The 11,575-nt window shown below is 48.6% G+C and overlaps 1 protein-coding gene across 1 annotated transcript; it reads left to right on the top strand.

Moving 5' to 3' along the window:
• Positions 1-3,601: 3,601 nt before the first annotated feature.
• On the top strand, positions 3,602-11,521 carry TMEM97 (transmembrane protein 97). Its single transcript, XM_030763245.2, has 3 exons — positions 3,602-3,835; positions 9,131-9,275; positions 10,185-11,521. Exons 1-3 carry the CDS (start codon positions 3,707-3,709, stop codon positions 10,442-10,444), a joined length of 534 nt encoding a protein of 177 aa, XP_030619105.1. The 5' UTR covers positions 3,602-3,706; the 3' UTR covers positions 10,445-11,521.
• The last annotated feature ends 54 nt before the right edge of the window (positions 11,522-11,575 follow it).

Here is an 11,575-nt window from a genome sequence, read left to right as displayed (position 1 = left end):
GAACCTTGAAGACCTTATGCTAAGTGAAATACGCCAGACACAAAAGGAAAACTATTGAATGATTCTACCTATATGAGGTACCTAGAAAAGAGAAAGAAAATAGTATAGGCGTTACTGGGGAGAGGAGGGAGGGGGGTGGGGAGTTATTGTTTAATGGGTACAGAATTTCAGTTTGAGATGATGAAAAAGTTCTGGAGGTGAACAGTGGTGATGGTTGCAGAACAACGTGTATGTACTTAATGCCACTGAACCGTACACCTAAGATGGTGTAGACATGTACTCAGATCAGTGCTGCTCAGAGTGAAAAGAATGAACATGTCAGAGGCAATGCCTCGGAGGTTCAGAGACAGCAACGATCCCCCAGACAGAGGCAGTCAGGGCAGCAGGCCTTTGGAACTTAAAACACCTAAGAATGGGGAGGCGGGCAGGGGTGGGGTGAGGGGGGTGAGTGCATTTTAGGGAGAGAGAAGAGTGAAACAAAAGCAGAGAGGAGAGGAAAGAGCCTTGCATAGTTGCTGCCCAAGAGGAAGGTGGCAGGTCTAGCGCGGGCCTTCTCCGAGCACTTTTCGGCTGGGGTTACGGGCTAGAATTGTTTCCACCACTGTGGGGTCCATTGTCGGGCTAGTGGTGTCCGTCTCATCACAATACAGATAATTTTCAAAAGGTGCTAAACATCACCTCTTCTCACTCAGAAGGACAGGGAAGCTGCTCAGAACATTTTTTTTTTAAGTCATTCTTCACTCAACACTTGCTTTTGGTGAGAATCCGCTGACTAACCCTGTCCTCCCCCCCAGGGCCATTTATCTTCTACTACTTATCTGACCTTGTCAAGCTTTGGTTCCCCCACTAAAGGAATTTCAAACATAAGACAGCAGCTGGACAGAGATTTTGTTGGATGGAGAGCCTTCCAGAAGTGCTTGGCCTTGAAAATCTTTATCTACAGATAACAAACTTCGCTGAGTGAGATGCTTTTGGAGGAAGTCACTTTAACAGCTGTACACTTAACCCCATTCCCTGGGCAAATCCCAGCCTAGGGGCCCCACGCTCCCTCCCCGTAGCAAGCAGTTACAGTCAGCATGGACTACAGCTTAAAAGGTGTCTGCCATGTCCTGAAAGCCGTTCTTGGGGGGGGGGCGCTCTTGCCAGGCCCCCTCCTGAGTACAGCTGTGCAGGAGCGCTCCAGCCTACCCCCTAAAGGCCCTGGGGATGCCAGAACTTTGTGTTCTCACAGTGTTTATCCCTTGTTCACCATCCCAGAAGGAACCTCCACTGCCTCTCCTGCTGTGCTCTCCCTCCACCCTGCTCTGATTCTTCTCCCCAGTAAACACCCCTCTCCTCTCCAGAGCCTAAACCCCTCTACTATGGGGCTCACAAAGCCCTCCACACCCTCAGCCCTTACCTCCTGCAGTAGATGACACCTAGCTCCCCTGCCCCTAAGGGCTTGGCTTCCCCACGGCCCTCCCCAGCACTGGCTGCTCATTTTCTCACAGTCCGCTAGCTCAGGGTCAGGAGGTGGGGTCACCAGCCTCCCTGCTCCCCAAGGCCACATCCATTTCCCCTCCACTCTCCGAGGTTTAAGCCAGACCTCAACCCATGCCCGCCTCCCTCCTGGTCACTCCCCTTACTTACCGAAGACTTTGGCAATGGGCTCACAGCCTTCTCTCCACCCGACTGCCACCACCATCCAAGGTGGCCTCTGTGGCCCATCCATCCCACACCCTGGGCTCTCTGTCCCTTGACTTCATCTCCAAATACCTTCCCCTCCACTCCATTTCAGCCACAGCTTCCCATGGGCAGAACGTCTGAGATCCGGAACCCACACACCTGTACCCGCGTGTCATACTCTCCCAACCTTCCGGCCCATCCATCCAGTTACTCCCATCACATTAGCGCTCATTCCTCAGCAAGGCCTCAAATCCATTCATTTCTCCAATTTCTCCCAGTCTACCAGCCCCCTCTGGCCTTATGTCACTCACTCCCTACCCTGCTTGAACTGCGGGCTCCGTCCCTTCAGTTACTCTCTTGTTCAACTCCTCAACATCACCACTGTCTTTCTAACCCCAACCCTGGACAAGTCGAACAGCCTTTTTCTGTGCAGATCTCATGATGGAGAAAAGCACACAGCCTAGGAGAGTGGGGCCTCCAGATCAATGGCCACACATCTCAGCTGGGTCCTCTACGCTGACCACAGTTCTCTGTCCTAGTGCCACGGGGCCCACCCTGGGGAGCACAGCACTCCTCTGACCGAAACCTGATCCATTCTCTCCAGCTCCTCGGTGGCCTTGAGCCACATTTCCTGCTCTCATCCTCCTACATGGATGACCTTTCCCCGGACCGAGAAACTTCAAGCAGCATCTAAACAAATGAAAGTACTCCGGTCTCTCTCATCTGAAAAGTACATAAATAAGCCTCTCTTGAGCACATCCCCCTCCACCCACTGCCCCATCTCTCTTCCCCTTCATAATCAGATGTCTAGCTCCCTGCCTCGATTTCCCCATCTCCTTACTCCTTGCCCTGCTGTCATCAGGCTCCTGCCTCCACCAGCCACAGCTGCTCCCACAAGGTCACAGGTGTTGCTCTGACACAGCTGACCCTCCCTCCTTGCCGGTGCCTCTGAGACATCACACTCCTGCTGTCTACCTGTATCTCAGCCCCCTCGTCCCATGACCCCTAAGGCTGCAGGTCGCCTAAGATCTCTCACAGGCCTTCTGCTCTCAAAACTTCAACTCCCATCAAACGCTGATGCCTCACAAATCTACATCTTCAGACATGTTCGGCCAACTGCCTGCTAGACTTTTCCACTCAGATGCCACAGAGGCTACCGCTCAGTGACAACATGGCCAGAACCAAATTATCTTCTCTTCAACTCACTTCTCCTCTACCTCACTCTTCTCAGTGAATGGCAGCCCCACCCATCCTGTCCCAGGGCAGACCCGCACCCAGCATATAACTAAAGATCAATATTTGCAGAAAATGAACCACTGAGCCTCCCTCATTCTCCACAGCCAATCACCACGAATTATCAATTTTACCTCCTACAATATCCCCGTGCTTCTTTCTTAATTGAGGCTGGCTGCCTCCTACACATCCTTCAGAAGGCTTCATGGACCCTAACTCCGGAGGGACAGGGATCTTGCCCGCTGTTCCCACGGCCCGTGACTGCCGCCACGGCCCGGACCACCACGCACTGTCCGGCCGGCCCTGATGAGTGACACCCCACTGCACTGGGCGCTCCATCTCCATAGCGCCCACGGCCGGGCACACAGGAGCCTCCCAGCAAGCACTGAACGGATGGAGCGAAGGAACGTAAGAGTAATGAGCGAAAGGGCCACGGATGACACGCGATCGCGGAGAGAAGGCCGGAAGGCCCTGCGACAGGCAGGACGTCTGGCTGTGCAAGCCCCGCGCCCGGAGCGGCCCCACGCGGCAGCCGAGCAGCCCCGCCCCCAAGTCACGCGGTGCTCCCCACGGCCAATGGAAACGGTCCGCTGGCCTCCTCGGCGGACGCTCCCGGCCCGCGCGCGGCTTCTCAGCCAATGGGAGCAGCCTTCGTCGCCCTCGAGGCGGGGCGAGGCGGGGCGGGGCGGGGCGGCGGGGCGGGGCGGGGCGGGGCGCGGGCTCCTGGGATGGCGCGATTGCGGGCCTGTTCTCACGTCGCGTTCCCTCCAGCGTAGTCTAGCTAGGCTCCTGCTCTGCCAACCGACTGATGATGGGGCCTCTGGGCGCCCGGCGCGGCCTGGAGTGGCTGCTGGGCCTCTACTTCCTCTCCCACATCCCCATCACCCTGCTCGTGGACCTGCAGGCGGTGCTTCCGCGCGATCTCTACCCCGTGGAGGTGAGGGCGCCGTCTGTCCTAGCCGCCGGTCGCCGAGGTTGGCGCCCCTCGGCGTAGCGATTGCCCCGGCGTCCCCGTGATCTCCCCTCCTCCGGCCTGGCGCCCCGCCTCGCCCACTCAGGGTTCCCTCCTGCTTTCCTTGGGTCCCGCCGGCGCTCCGGGCCCTCCTTACCCTTCAACTCGACTTCTTCCTCGGGGTTTTCTTTGTCCTTCCCAGCCGCTTCCCCAAGGCTCCTGGGGCCAAACACCTTGCTCCTTTTAAAGACAGTTCTTCCCTGGGTTTAAGACTCCCACACCCCAGCTCTGGTCAGTTGTCAGTATTTGAGGGAAGTAGCCTGGATGAACCAGTGTCTAAATTATGGACATATATTGGATTTGTTTTCAAGTTGTGTTTCTTGGGAGAGCTTTAAAAATACCGACTAATCCCAAAGAAATAACGCAAGTAGTATTAGACCCCTCTAAGGGACATTCGCAGAGCGTCCTGATTTCAAGATTAGGATCCAGCAACTTCAAAAGCTCAGAAGTAAACGACACCTTTTCAAATCGGCCTCTTTTATTGGGTTTGAGCAAGAATGATCACCTGAGTAGAAACGGAGGCGAAAGCCCCATTTCCTGGTTGTTGGAGAGCATTCTTTACCCCAAACTTTAACTTTTGCTTTAAATGCTTTTTATTTATTGAGTTTTATTTTCATGTCTGGACCCTATAACCTTCTATCACGGAATTCCAGTCCTCAGTTCTACACTTCTCCAATCTGTCTGCAGAACTACAGGCAAGCCTGACGTGTCTAGTAAAGATTTGATTTTACCTCTGTTTCTCTTTAAATGCTTTTTCTCTGCAGAGCAGGGGTTCTTAACCTGAGGTCCATGAACCCCTAATGGGGTATGCAAAATTGTGTGTGCCTTGTTTTCCGTAGCTTCCATCAACTTTTCCAGGGGTCTGACCCTCCCCAAAAGGTTAAGAGCCAGTGCTCAACAATAAACCCCCACTCCGTAGTCTGGTTTGTTCCTAGCTCCAAGCATAAATAGGAAGACCTCTGACCTACCTTTTCCTGGGAAAAGTGTAGGTTGTGTGTGGCAAGAGCATTGTCTGGGGACTTGGTTCTTCCAAGAACTTCTTGAGTTCCTTGGGCAAGTCAGGGCTCTGTAGCTTCAGCTGTCAAGTAGGAGAGAGATGAGTTAAATCACAAGCTCAAACATACAAGATGTATTAGTTTCCTATTGCTTCTGTAACGAATTACAAAAATATAGTGATTTAAAACAACACGAATTTATTATCTTTCAGTTCTGGAGGTCAGAAGTTTGAAATGAGTCTTGTAGGCCTCGTTCCTTCTGAAGGTCCTAGTGGCAGATCTGTTCCTTGCCTCTTCCAGTTTCTGGTGGCTGTGGGTGTTCTTGGCTTGTGGCCACATCACATCAATCTCTGCTTCGGTCCATCACTTTGCTGCCTTTTCTTCTTTAGTCCAATCTCCCTCTGCCCAACTTTTATAAGGACACTTGTAATTACATTTAGGGCCCACCAGATAACCAGGATAGTCTTCCCATCTCCAAATCCTTAACTTAATCACATCTGCAAAGTCACTTTTGCCAAATAGGGTTACATTCATAGGTTCCAGGGATTAAGATGTGGATGTCTTTGGGATCCATTATTCAGCCTACGACACAGGCCCAGGTGGTACATGATCCTTCTAAACAGGTCGTCACAGCTCCGCATTAGCCATTAGTTGCCTTGAAGAAAGGAGAGCCATGTCTGTGCAAAGTCTGTGTGGCCAACAGAACTCAAGCAGGCTGCCTGTTCACAGTCTCTGATGTTATGAGTCCCTTTAATACTAGGCAGTCATAGGACTTCCCTGGTGGTCCAGTGGGTAAGTCTCTGCACTCCCAATTTGGGGGGCCCAGTTCGATCCCTGGTCAGGGAACTAGATCCCACACGCCTGCCGCAACGAAAATCCCGAGTGCCGCAACTAAGACCCAGCACAGGCAAAATAAATACATACATACATACATACATAGCAGTTATGTTACTCCAGGCCAACTGTTCCAGACTTAACAGCTGCTGGTTTTCCTATCTTTTGTGAATGTGCCATTCCCACAAGTTCTTGCTCTCCACTCACAAAATACAATTAAAATGTTTCCAAAATCATAAAGACCCCATTTAAACTTATATATTTGATTTGGTAGTTTTCTCAGCTTTATTTTTTTAAGTTGACTTGTTGTAAAAGGTCAAGGGCCAACATAGGCAGGATCTGACCAGAAACTCTGTAACTGTTTGTGTGTGTGTGTGTGTGTGTGTGTGTGTGTGTGTGTGTGTGTGTGTGTGTGTGTGTCTATGATACTGTTTAAAGACCTTAGTAACACAGGGGCCACCCAGCTTGGAAGGCCTGTGTCTGTATTCACTCTTGTTGCTTTGGGGTGGGCAATGATGGTTTTGTTGCTTCTGTATGGGGAAATAATAATAATAAAAGCCCTGAGTTATTTTCACATTCTCTTTGAAAAATGCCAAATTTTAACATCTGTTGTGTTTTTCCTCCCTAAATAGAAGGAATTTCTCCAGAACTAAAAAGCTTGTGGAGATCACATAATGGTTAGGCTAAAATTTGCAAATACCTTTCTTGGTTTGAATCAGATCAACACTTTGAAAAACTCTTACTGTGAAACAATAAGAATTTAGTTTGGATTAGAACATGGAGAGGATGGGAAGCATTTCGTAGTATCATGTGCAGCTGGGTAGCCTTGCTTCTGTTAAAATACGGGGAAACAAGTGAGCATCCAGACGCTGAAAGTTTGTGCGCTCATTCTAAGAGGAGCAGCTAAGAGGAGTTCAGTAGCAACTTCGGTCTAGAAATCCATGTGCGTAGGCCAGGTGACTATTTTAATGGATAACAATGATCAGTTGAGTCAAATGTGAGTCAGTTATAAATGGAAACAGTTTTATTTTGGGGGGTCTTACCTAATAATTATTAATGACCAGTTGCATGCTGAGATTTTAACAGGATTAAATTGAACTTCTCCAAATATGTATTACATTCAGTTAAGTAATCAACATTTACTGTGTGCTAGCCATTGTTCTAATGACTGTGAGTATTAACTCTTTTTATCTTACCAACAGCGAGGTAGGTACTATAACTGGGAAACAAGTTTAGTGAGATGAAGTGCTTTGCCCAGAGCCAGTACTCAGAGCCAGGCACTCAGCCCCTGGGTACCATGCTCATCACTCTGCTTGGGGGTTAAGGGTGTTGACCCTCCACAGTCGAAAATCCACGTACAGTTTATAGTCAGCCCTCCATACCCACGTTCCTATCTTCAAATTCAACCAGCCACCAACTGACCGTGTAGTACTGTAGTATTTACTGTTGAAAAAAATCTGCATATATGCAGACCTGCACAGTTCAAACCCGTGTTGTTCAAGGGTCAACTGGGTTTTAAATTTTGCTGTTATCATCCTGCAGCCCTTAGAAATTACAGTGTTGTACAAATCTGCCTGGATTTATGAAATAGGTGGATCTGAATGTATACGAATTAAATAGAAAGTGAAGTTCAAATGAACCAGAATGCCTTTTTTTAAAAAATAAATTTGTTTTTGGCTGCATTGGGTCTTTGTTGCTGCGTGTGGGCTTTCTCTAGCTGCAGCGAGCGGGGGCTACTCTTCGTTGCGGTGCGCGGGCTTCTCATTGCAGTGGCTTCTCTTGTTGCAGAGCACAGGCTCTAGGCGTGTGGGCTTCAGTTGTGGCACGCCGGCTCAGTAGTTGTGGCTCGCAGGCTCTAGAGTGCAGGCTCAGTAGTTGTGGTGCACGGGCTTAGCTGCTCCGCGGCATGTGGGATCTTCCCGGACCAGGGATCAAACCCATGTCCCCTGCATTGGCAGGCAGATTCTTAACCACTGTGCCACCAGGGAAGCCCAAATGAACCAGAATGCCTTTTAAATTCTGCAATAAATCTTTCAAAGTACATCCTTCCAATTTTTTTTTTAAGTAAATCTAGAAAGCAAAGAAGGAGCTTAAAAAATTTAGTCCAAGTTGCTTGTTTTACAGATGAGAAAATAGAGCCCAGGAGAGGTGCAGTGAATATCTCTGAATATTTTCTACCACATTACCATCCTGAAAAGTGCTTAGAAGGAAGCTAAGGATATTGCTGTGAATTTAAATTTCAAGTCAAATACAAATTCAAGATCACTTGGTCAATAAATTGATTACCTAGCTAAGGCCTTTTTGTAATTAATATTATGCTAACAGAATGTTTGTTTCTGGATGTTTGCTTAAAGCTCACTTGCAGCACAGAGGCCTCTATTTCACAATAGTGAGCCTTTATCTTTAGATTAAAAATTAACAGGGAAAATATCTTTGGATTTTCCATTGTAAGCCAAATGCTTATCTTGGAAGCTGTCTTGATTTATCATAATATCAAGATGCCATCTCCAGGAGGTTAAATGTGAAATGTGACAGACCTTCAGTAGTCTACGTAGTGTGGAGAGCCCTAGGCTTTGGGCTCTTAAAAGAGCACAAAATGGGCAGCCTCAAACCCTCCTGCTTCCTTCCCCTGCCTGCAGCCTCGTCTACATGGATCTGCATCTTTTGATTTGACAGTGTCATCACGAAGGTGGGGCCCAAGCTAGAACCGAGACCACTCACTCTCCAGAGTGAGGCAGAGTCTGTTCCTCTGCAAATATACTACTCATCTCCTAAAAGAGAAAAAAACTTTAGAATTAGGGGGGTAAAGAATGACAAGGAACTTGAGATTTGGGGATAAGTTAGATTGTCTAAAATTGCAACTTCGCAGAGGTTAGATTTACCTCCCTTACACTTCCCCCCGCACCTCACCCCCCCAAAAAAGACAAGGAAACTTATTTCTGTATTTGAGGCAATCTGGCCCTTGGAGCTTGCTGTGCAGTTGCTATTTTGAAAGGACAAACGTCAGGATGGTTTTCACATCATTTCTTTATAAAGAAGGCTATTGTTGGCAGATACTTCACGTTTGTGCGTTCAGCTGAGAGCCTACTAAGTGCCACATACTGTTGCTCCTGACAGTATCCACACCTCACCTAGACATGTGTTATCACAGACATGCTGGGTAGCACACGGGCTGGAAGAGCTGAGGAAAGCTGCTGGGAGAAGGTAACATTTGAGTTAGAGCTAGTGAGTTTTTATTAAATGACCATCTAGGCTGCACCACAAAAGCCAGCTGGGTGTGCCGTCTGCTGCCAAGGGAGCTGGGTAGTGAGAGGCTCTGCCAGCGGGTTGGAGCTGCTGAAGCCTGTCCTGCCAGGTAGCTGTATTCATTGTGATCCTCATCTTTTCCCAGCTGAGAAACCTGCGGCAGTGGTATACTGAGGAGTTCAAAGACCCCCTGCTACAGAACCCCCCGGTGTGGTTTAAGTCCTTCCTGTTTTGCGAGCTTGTGTTTCAGCTGCCTTTCTTTCCTGTCGCAACATATGCCTTCTTCAAAGGTTAGTAAATGGGGAAATCCCATTTTTGCTCTGAAACCAGGTCCCAGAAATCTTTTGGGAAAGTTTTACCAAGGGAGAGGGGAGTGGTCCCTGGAGGCTGTATAAGGGTGATATAGGATTGGTGGGAACGGCCAGGATAGATCTTGTATAGGGACATTAATGTGGCTCAGGCTAGTGTCTGTGGTCAGCTGGGCTGCAGGACTGCCTCAGTCAACTGGAAATCTCTCACACACATGAAACCTGAGGCTACTTTCAAGTTTGAACTTGTTCCTATCGTCCCTCCCCCCCCCACCCCCCCAACAGAATTTCTTTTTTGTTGGTGCTTTTACTTTTCTGCTTTGGGTAGTATCATACTGCCTTTTAAGAAGTAGCATTAAGCTAATCTCTAAATGGCTTAACTTCTCACATAAAAATTATTCTTACAGTGTCCCCATGACGAATGCCTTTAAAAAGAAGGTGGCCATACCAGTGTTCATGCTAACTAAGCTTGTACAGCTTCTCTCCCACTGGAACCCCCAAGCCATCTCTTAGCAGAATCTCTTGATCCCTCTCACCTATATATAATTACTTAGCAAAGAGATGTTGCTGACAGGGCTGCCCCTGCCTCCTCCCCTTTCCCCAGCTGCATTTTAGACCAACCTGGTTTAACTAGTAATGGCGATTTAACTGCCCTAGAGTTTTTCTGACACCACCCAGTGTTCTTTGGCAGTCAGTGGCTAGGGCTCCAGCTGTCACGTAAGTTTGCACCTTGGGCATTATTATATCACATCCAGTTTCCACTTGGTGCAAAAGGAGCTAGAATGATTCAGCTGAAGGGAGCAGGCAGAGACAGGGTGGAGGATGCTGTGGACATACCTGGAGCCATGAGCAGATCTAACCCTTATCTCTTTCTCTCCTCGATGACCTCAGGAGGCTGCAGGTGGATCCGCACCCCTGCAATCATCTACTCGGTTCAAACGATGACAACTCTGATTCCAATCCTCTCCACATTTCTACTCGAGGATTTCTCCAAAGCCAGTTGTTTCAGAGGACAAGGACCTAAGACTTTCCACGAACGACTACTCCTTATATCTCTCTACATGCCCTACTTTCTCATCCCTCTTATACTTCTGCTTTTCATGTTGCACAACCCCTACTACAAGCCTGAGGAGAAAAGAAAGAAAAAATGAGGAAAAATCACCCCGGGTCCAGGGGAGAGGTGACCACAGGGCAGTTTCCTGTTGGACCCAGTACCAGGAAAATGCTCAGAACCCATGTTTTCAGTAGTATTTGAAACACACCAGCAGCAACACACAAGGCCAAGGCACTGGCAGGAGGCACATCAAGCCCTCATCTTCCAAGGGCACTGGCATAAACAGACCGATCACCTGAGGATGAGCAGAGGGGTGTGGGCTAGGTTATAGGGAAGTGGTGCCAAAGGCCCCACTGTGTGCCCAAGTGCCATTGTAGGATTACTAAAGGCAGGACCAGACCAGACACCAGATAAACTTCCAAGCAACATGGCCTACTTGGCATGTTCATGAGTCATTTGATCCACAGTATACATGTGACTAACCCTTTGACTCATGACTCTACAGCGTGTCACTGGGGTGCCTCTGTGATGTTCATTAAAAACTCTTTTCTTGTCCCCACACCTAGGTGGGGGTGAGCTATTCTGTAAGAGGGTTAAACTTAGTTTTCCTTAAACGTTCAACCTTGGCATGACCTTCAGTCAGAAATGGGTCAAATTGGAAGGTGTATTGTTTCTGTCTTAAACAGGTTGTCCCAGGAGAAGAGATTTTTTAAAGTCTCCTTGTTTATCCTCTTTCCAAGCCTCAGTCTTCTATTACTTTTTACAGACCACCTAACATAAGTTCCTTTGACATCTGTTGTCTCAAACCTGCGCTGGAGGTGTCCCTCCTACTGGATAACTTCGTCCTACCGAATAGTTTAATAATTCCTTCCTGTCTCATTCCCAGTCAAAGGCAACGGGTGGTGGGGAGCTGCGCATGACAGGTCCAGCGTGTGCATATAGGGTCTCTTCACGTTAGTACTTGGTATTCTGCTAGCTTTCTCTAAATTCATACTCGAGGCCAACTCAAAAACAAAAACAAAAAAACTTGTGAACACACATGGAAAATGGTAGATGCTGGTTCTGGTTAGTTCCCCCTTTTTGCCTGTTTTGCTTACAAGCCCTCATGGTCTGATTGTTGGGAGTATCGTCTGACTCTTGTGTCTGGTCAAAATAAAGGTAGCTGCTGACCACTGCCCGGTTTGTTTTGTGGACCAGGGGCTAGAGAGTCCAGGGTTCTCTTACAAAG

This window comes from Delphinapterus leucas, chromosome 19 (assembly GCF_059928025.1).
Source record: "Delphinapterus leucas isolate spDelLeu-1000000601 "Yukka" chromosome 19, BTC_Dleu_Yukka2, whole genome shotgun sequence".
In the NCBI taxonomy this organism is placed as follows: domain Eukaryota; kingdom Metazoa; phylum Chordata; class Mammalia; order Artiodactyla; family Monodontidae; genus Delphinapterus; species Delphinapterus leucas.
The sequence above is the reverse complement of the archived record's forward strand: the minus strand, read 5'-3'. Positions and strand labels throughout refer to the sequence as shown.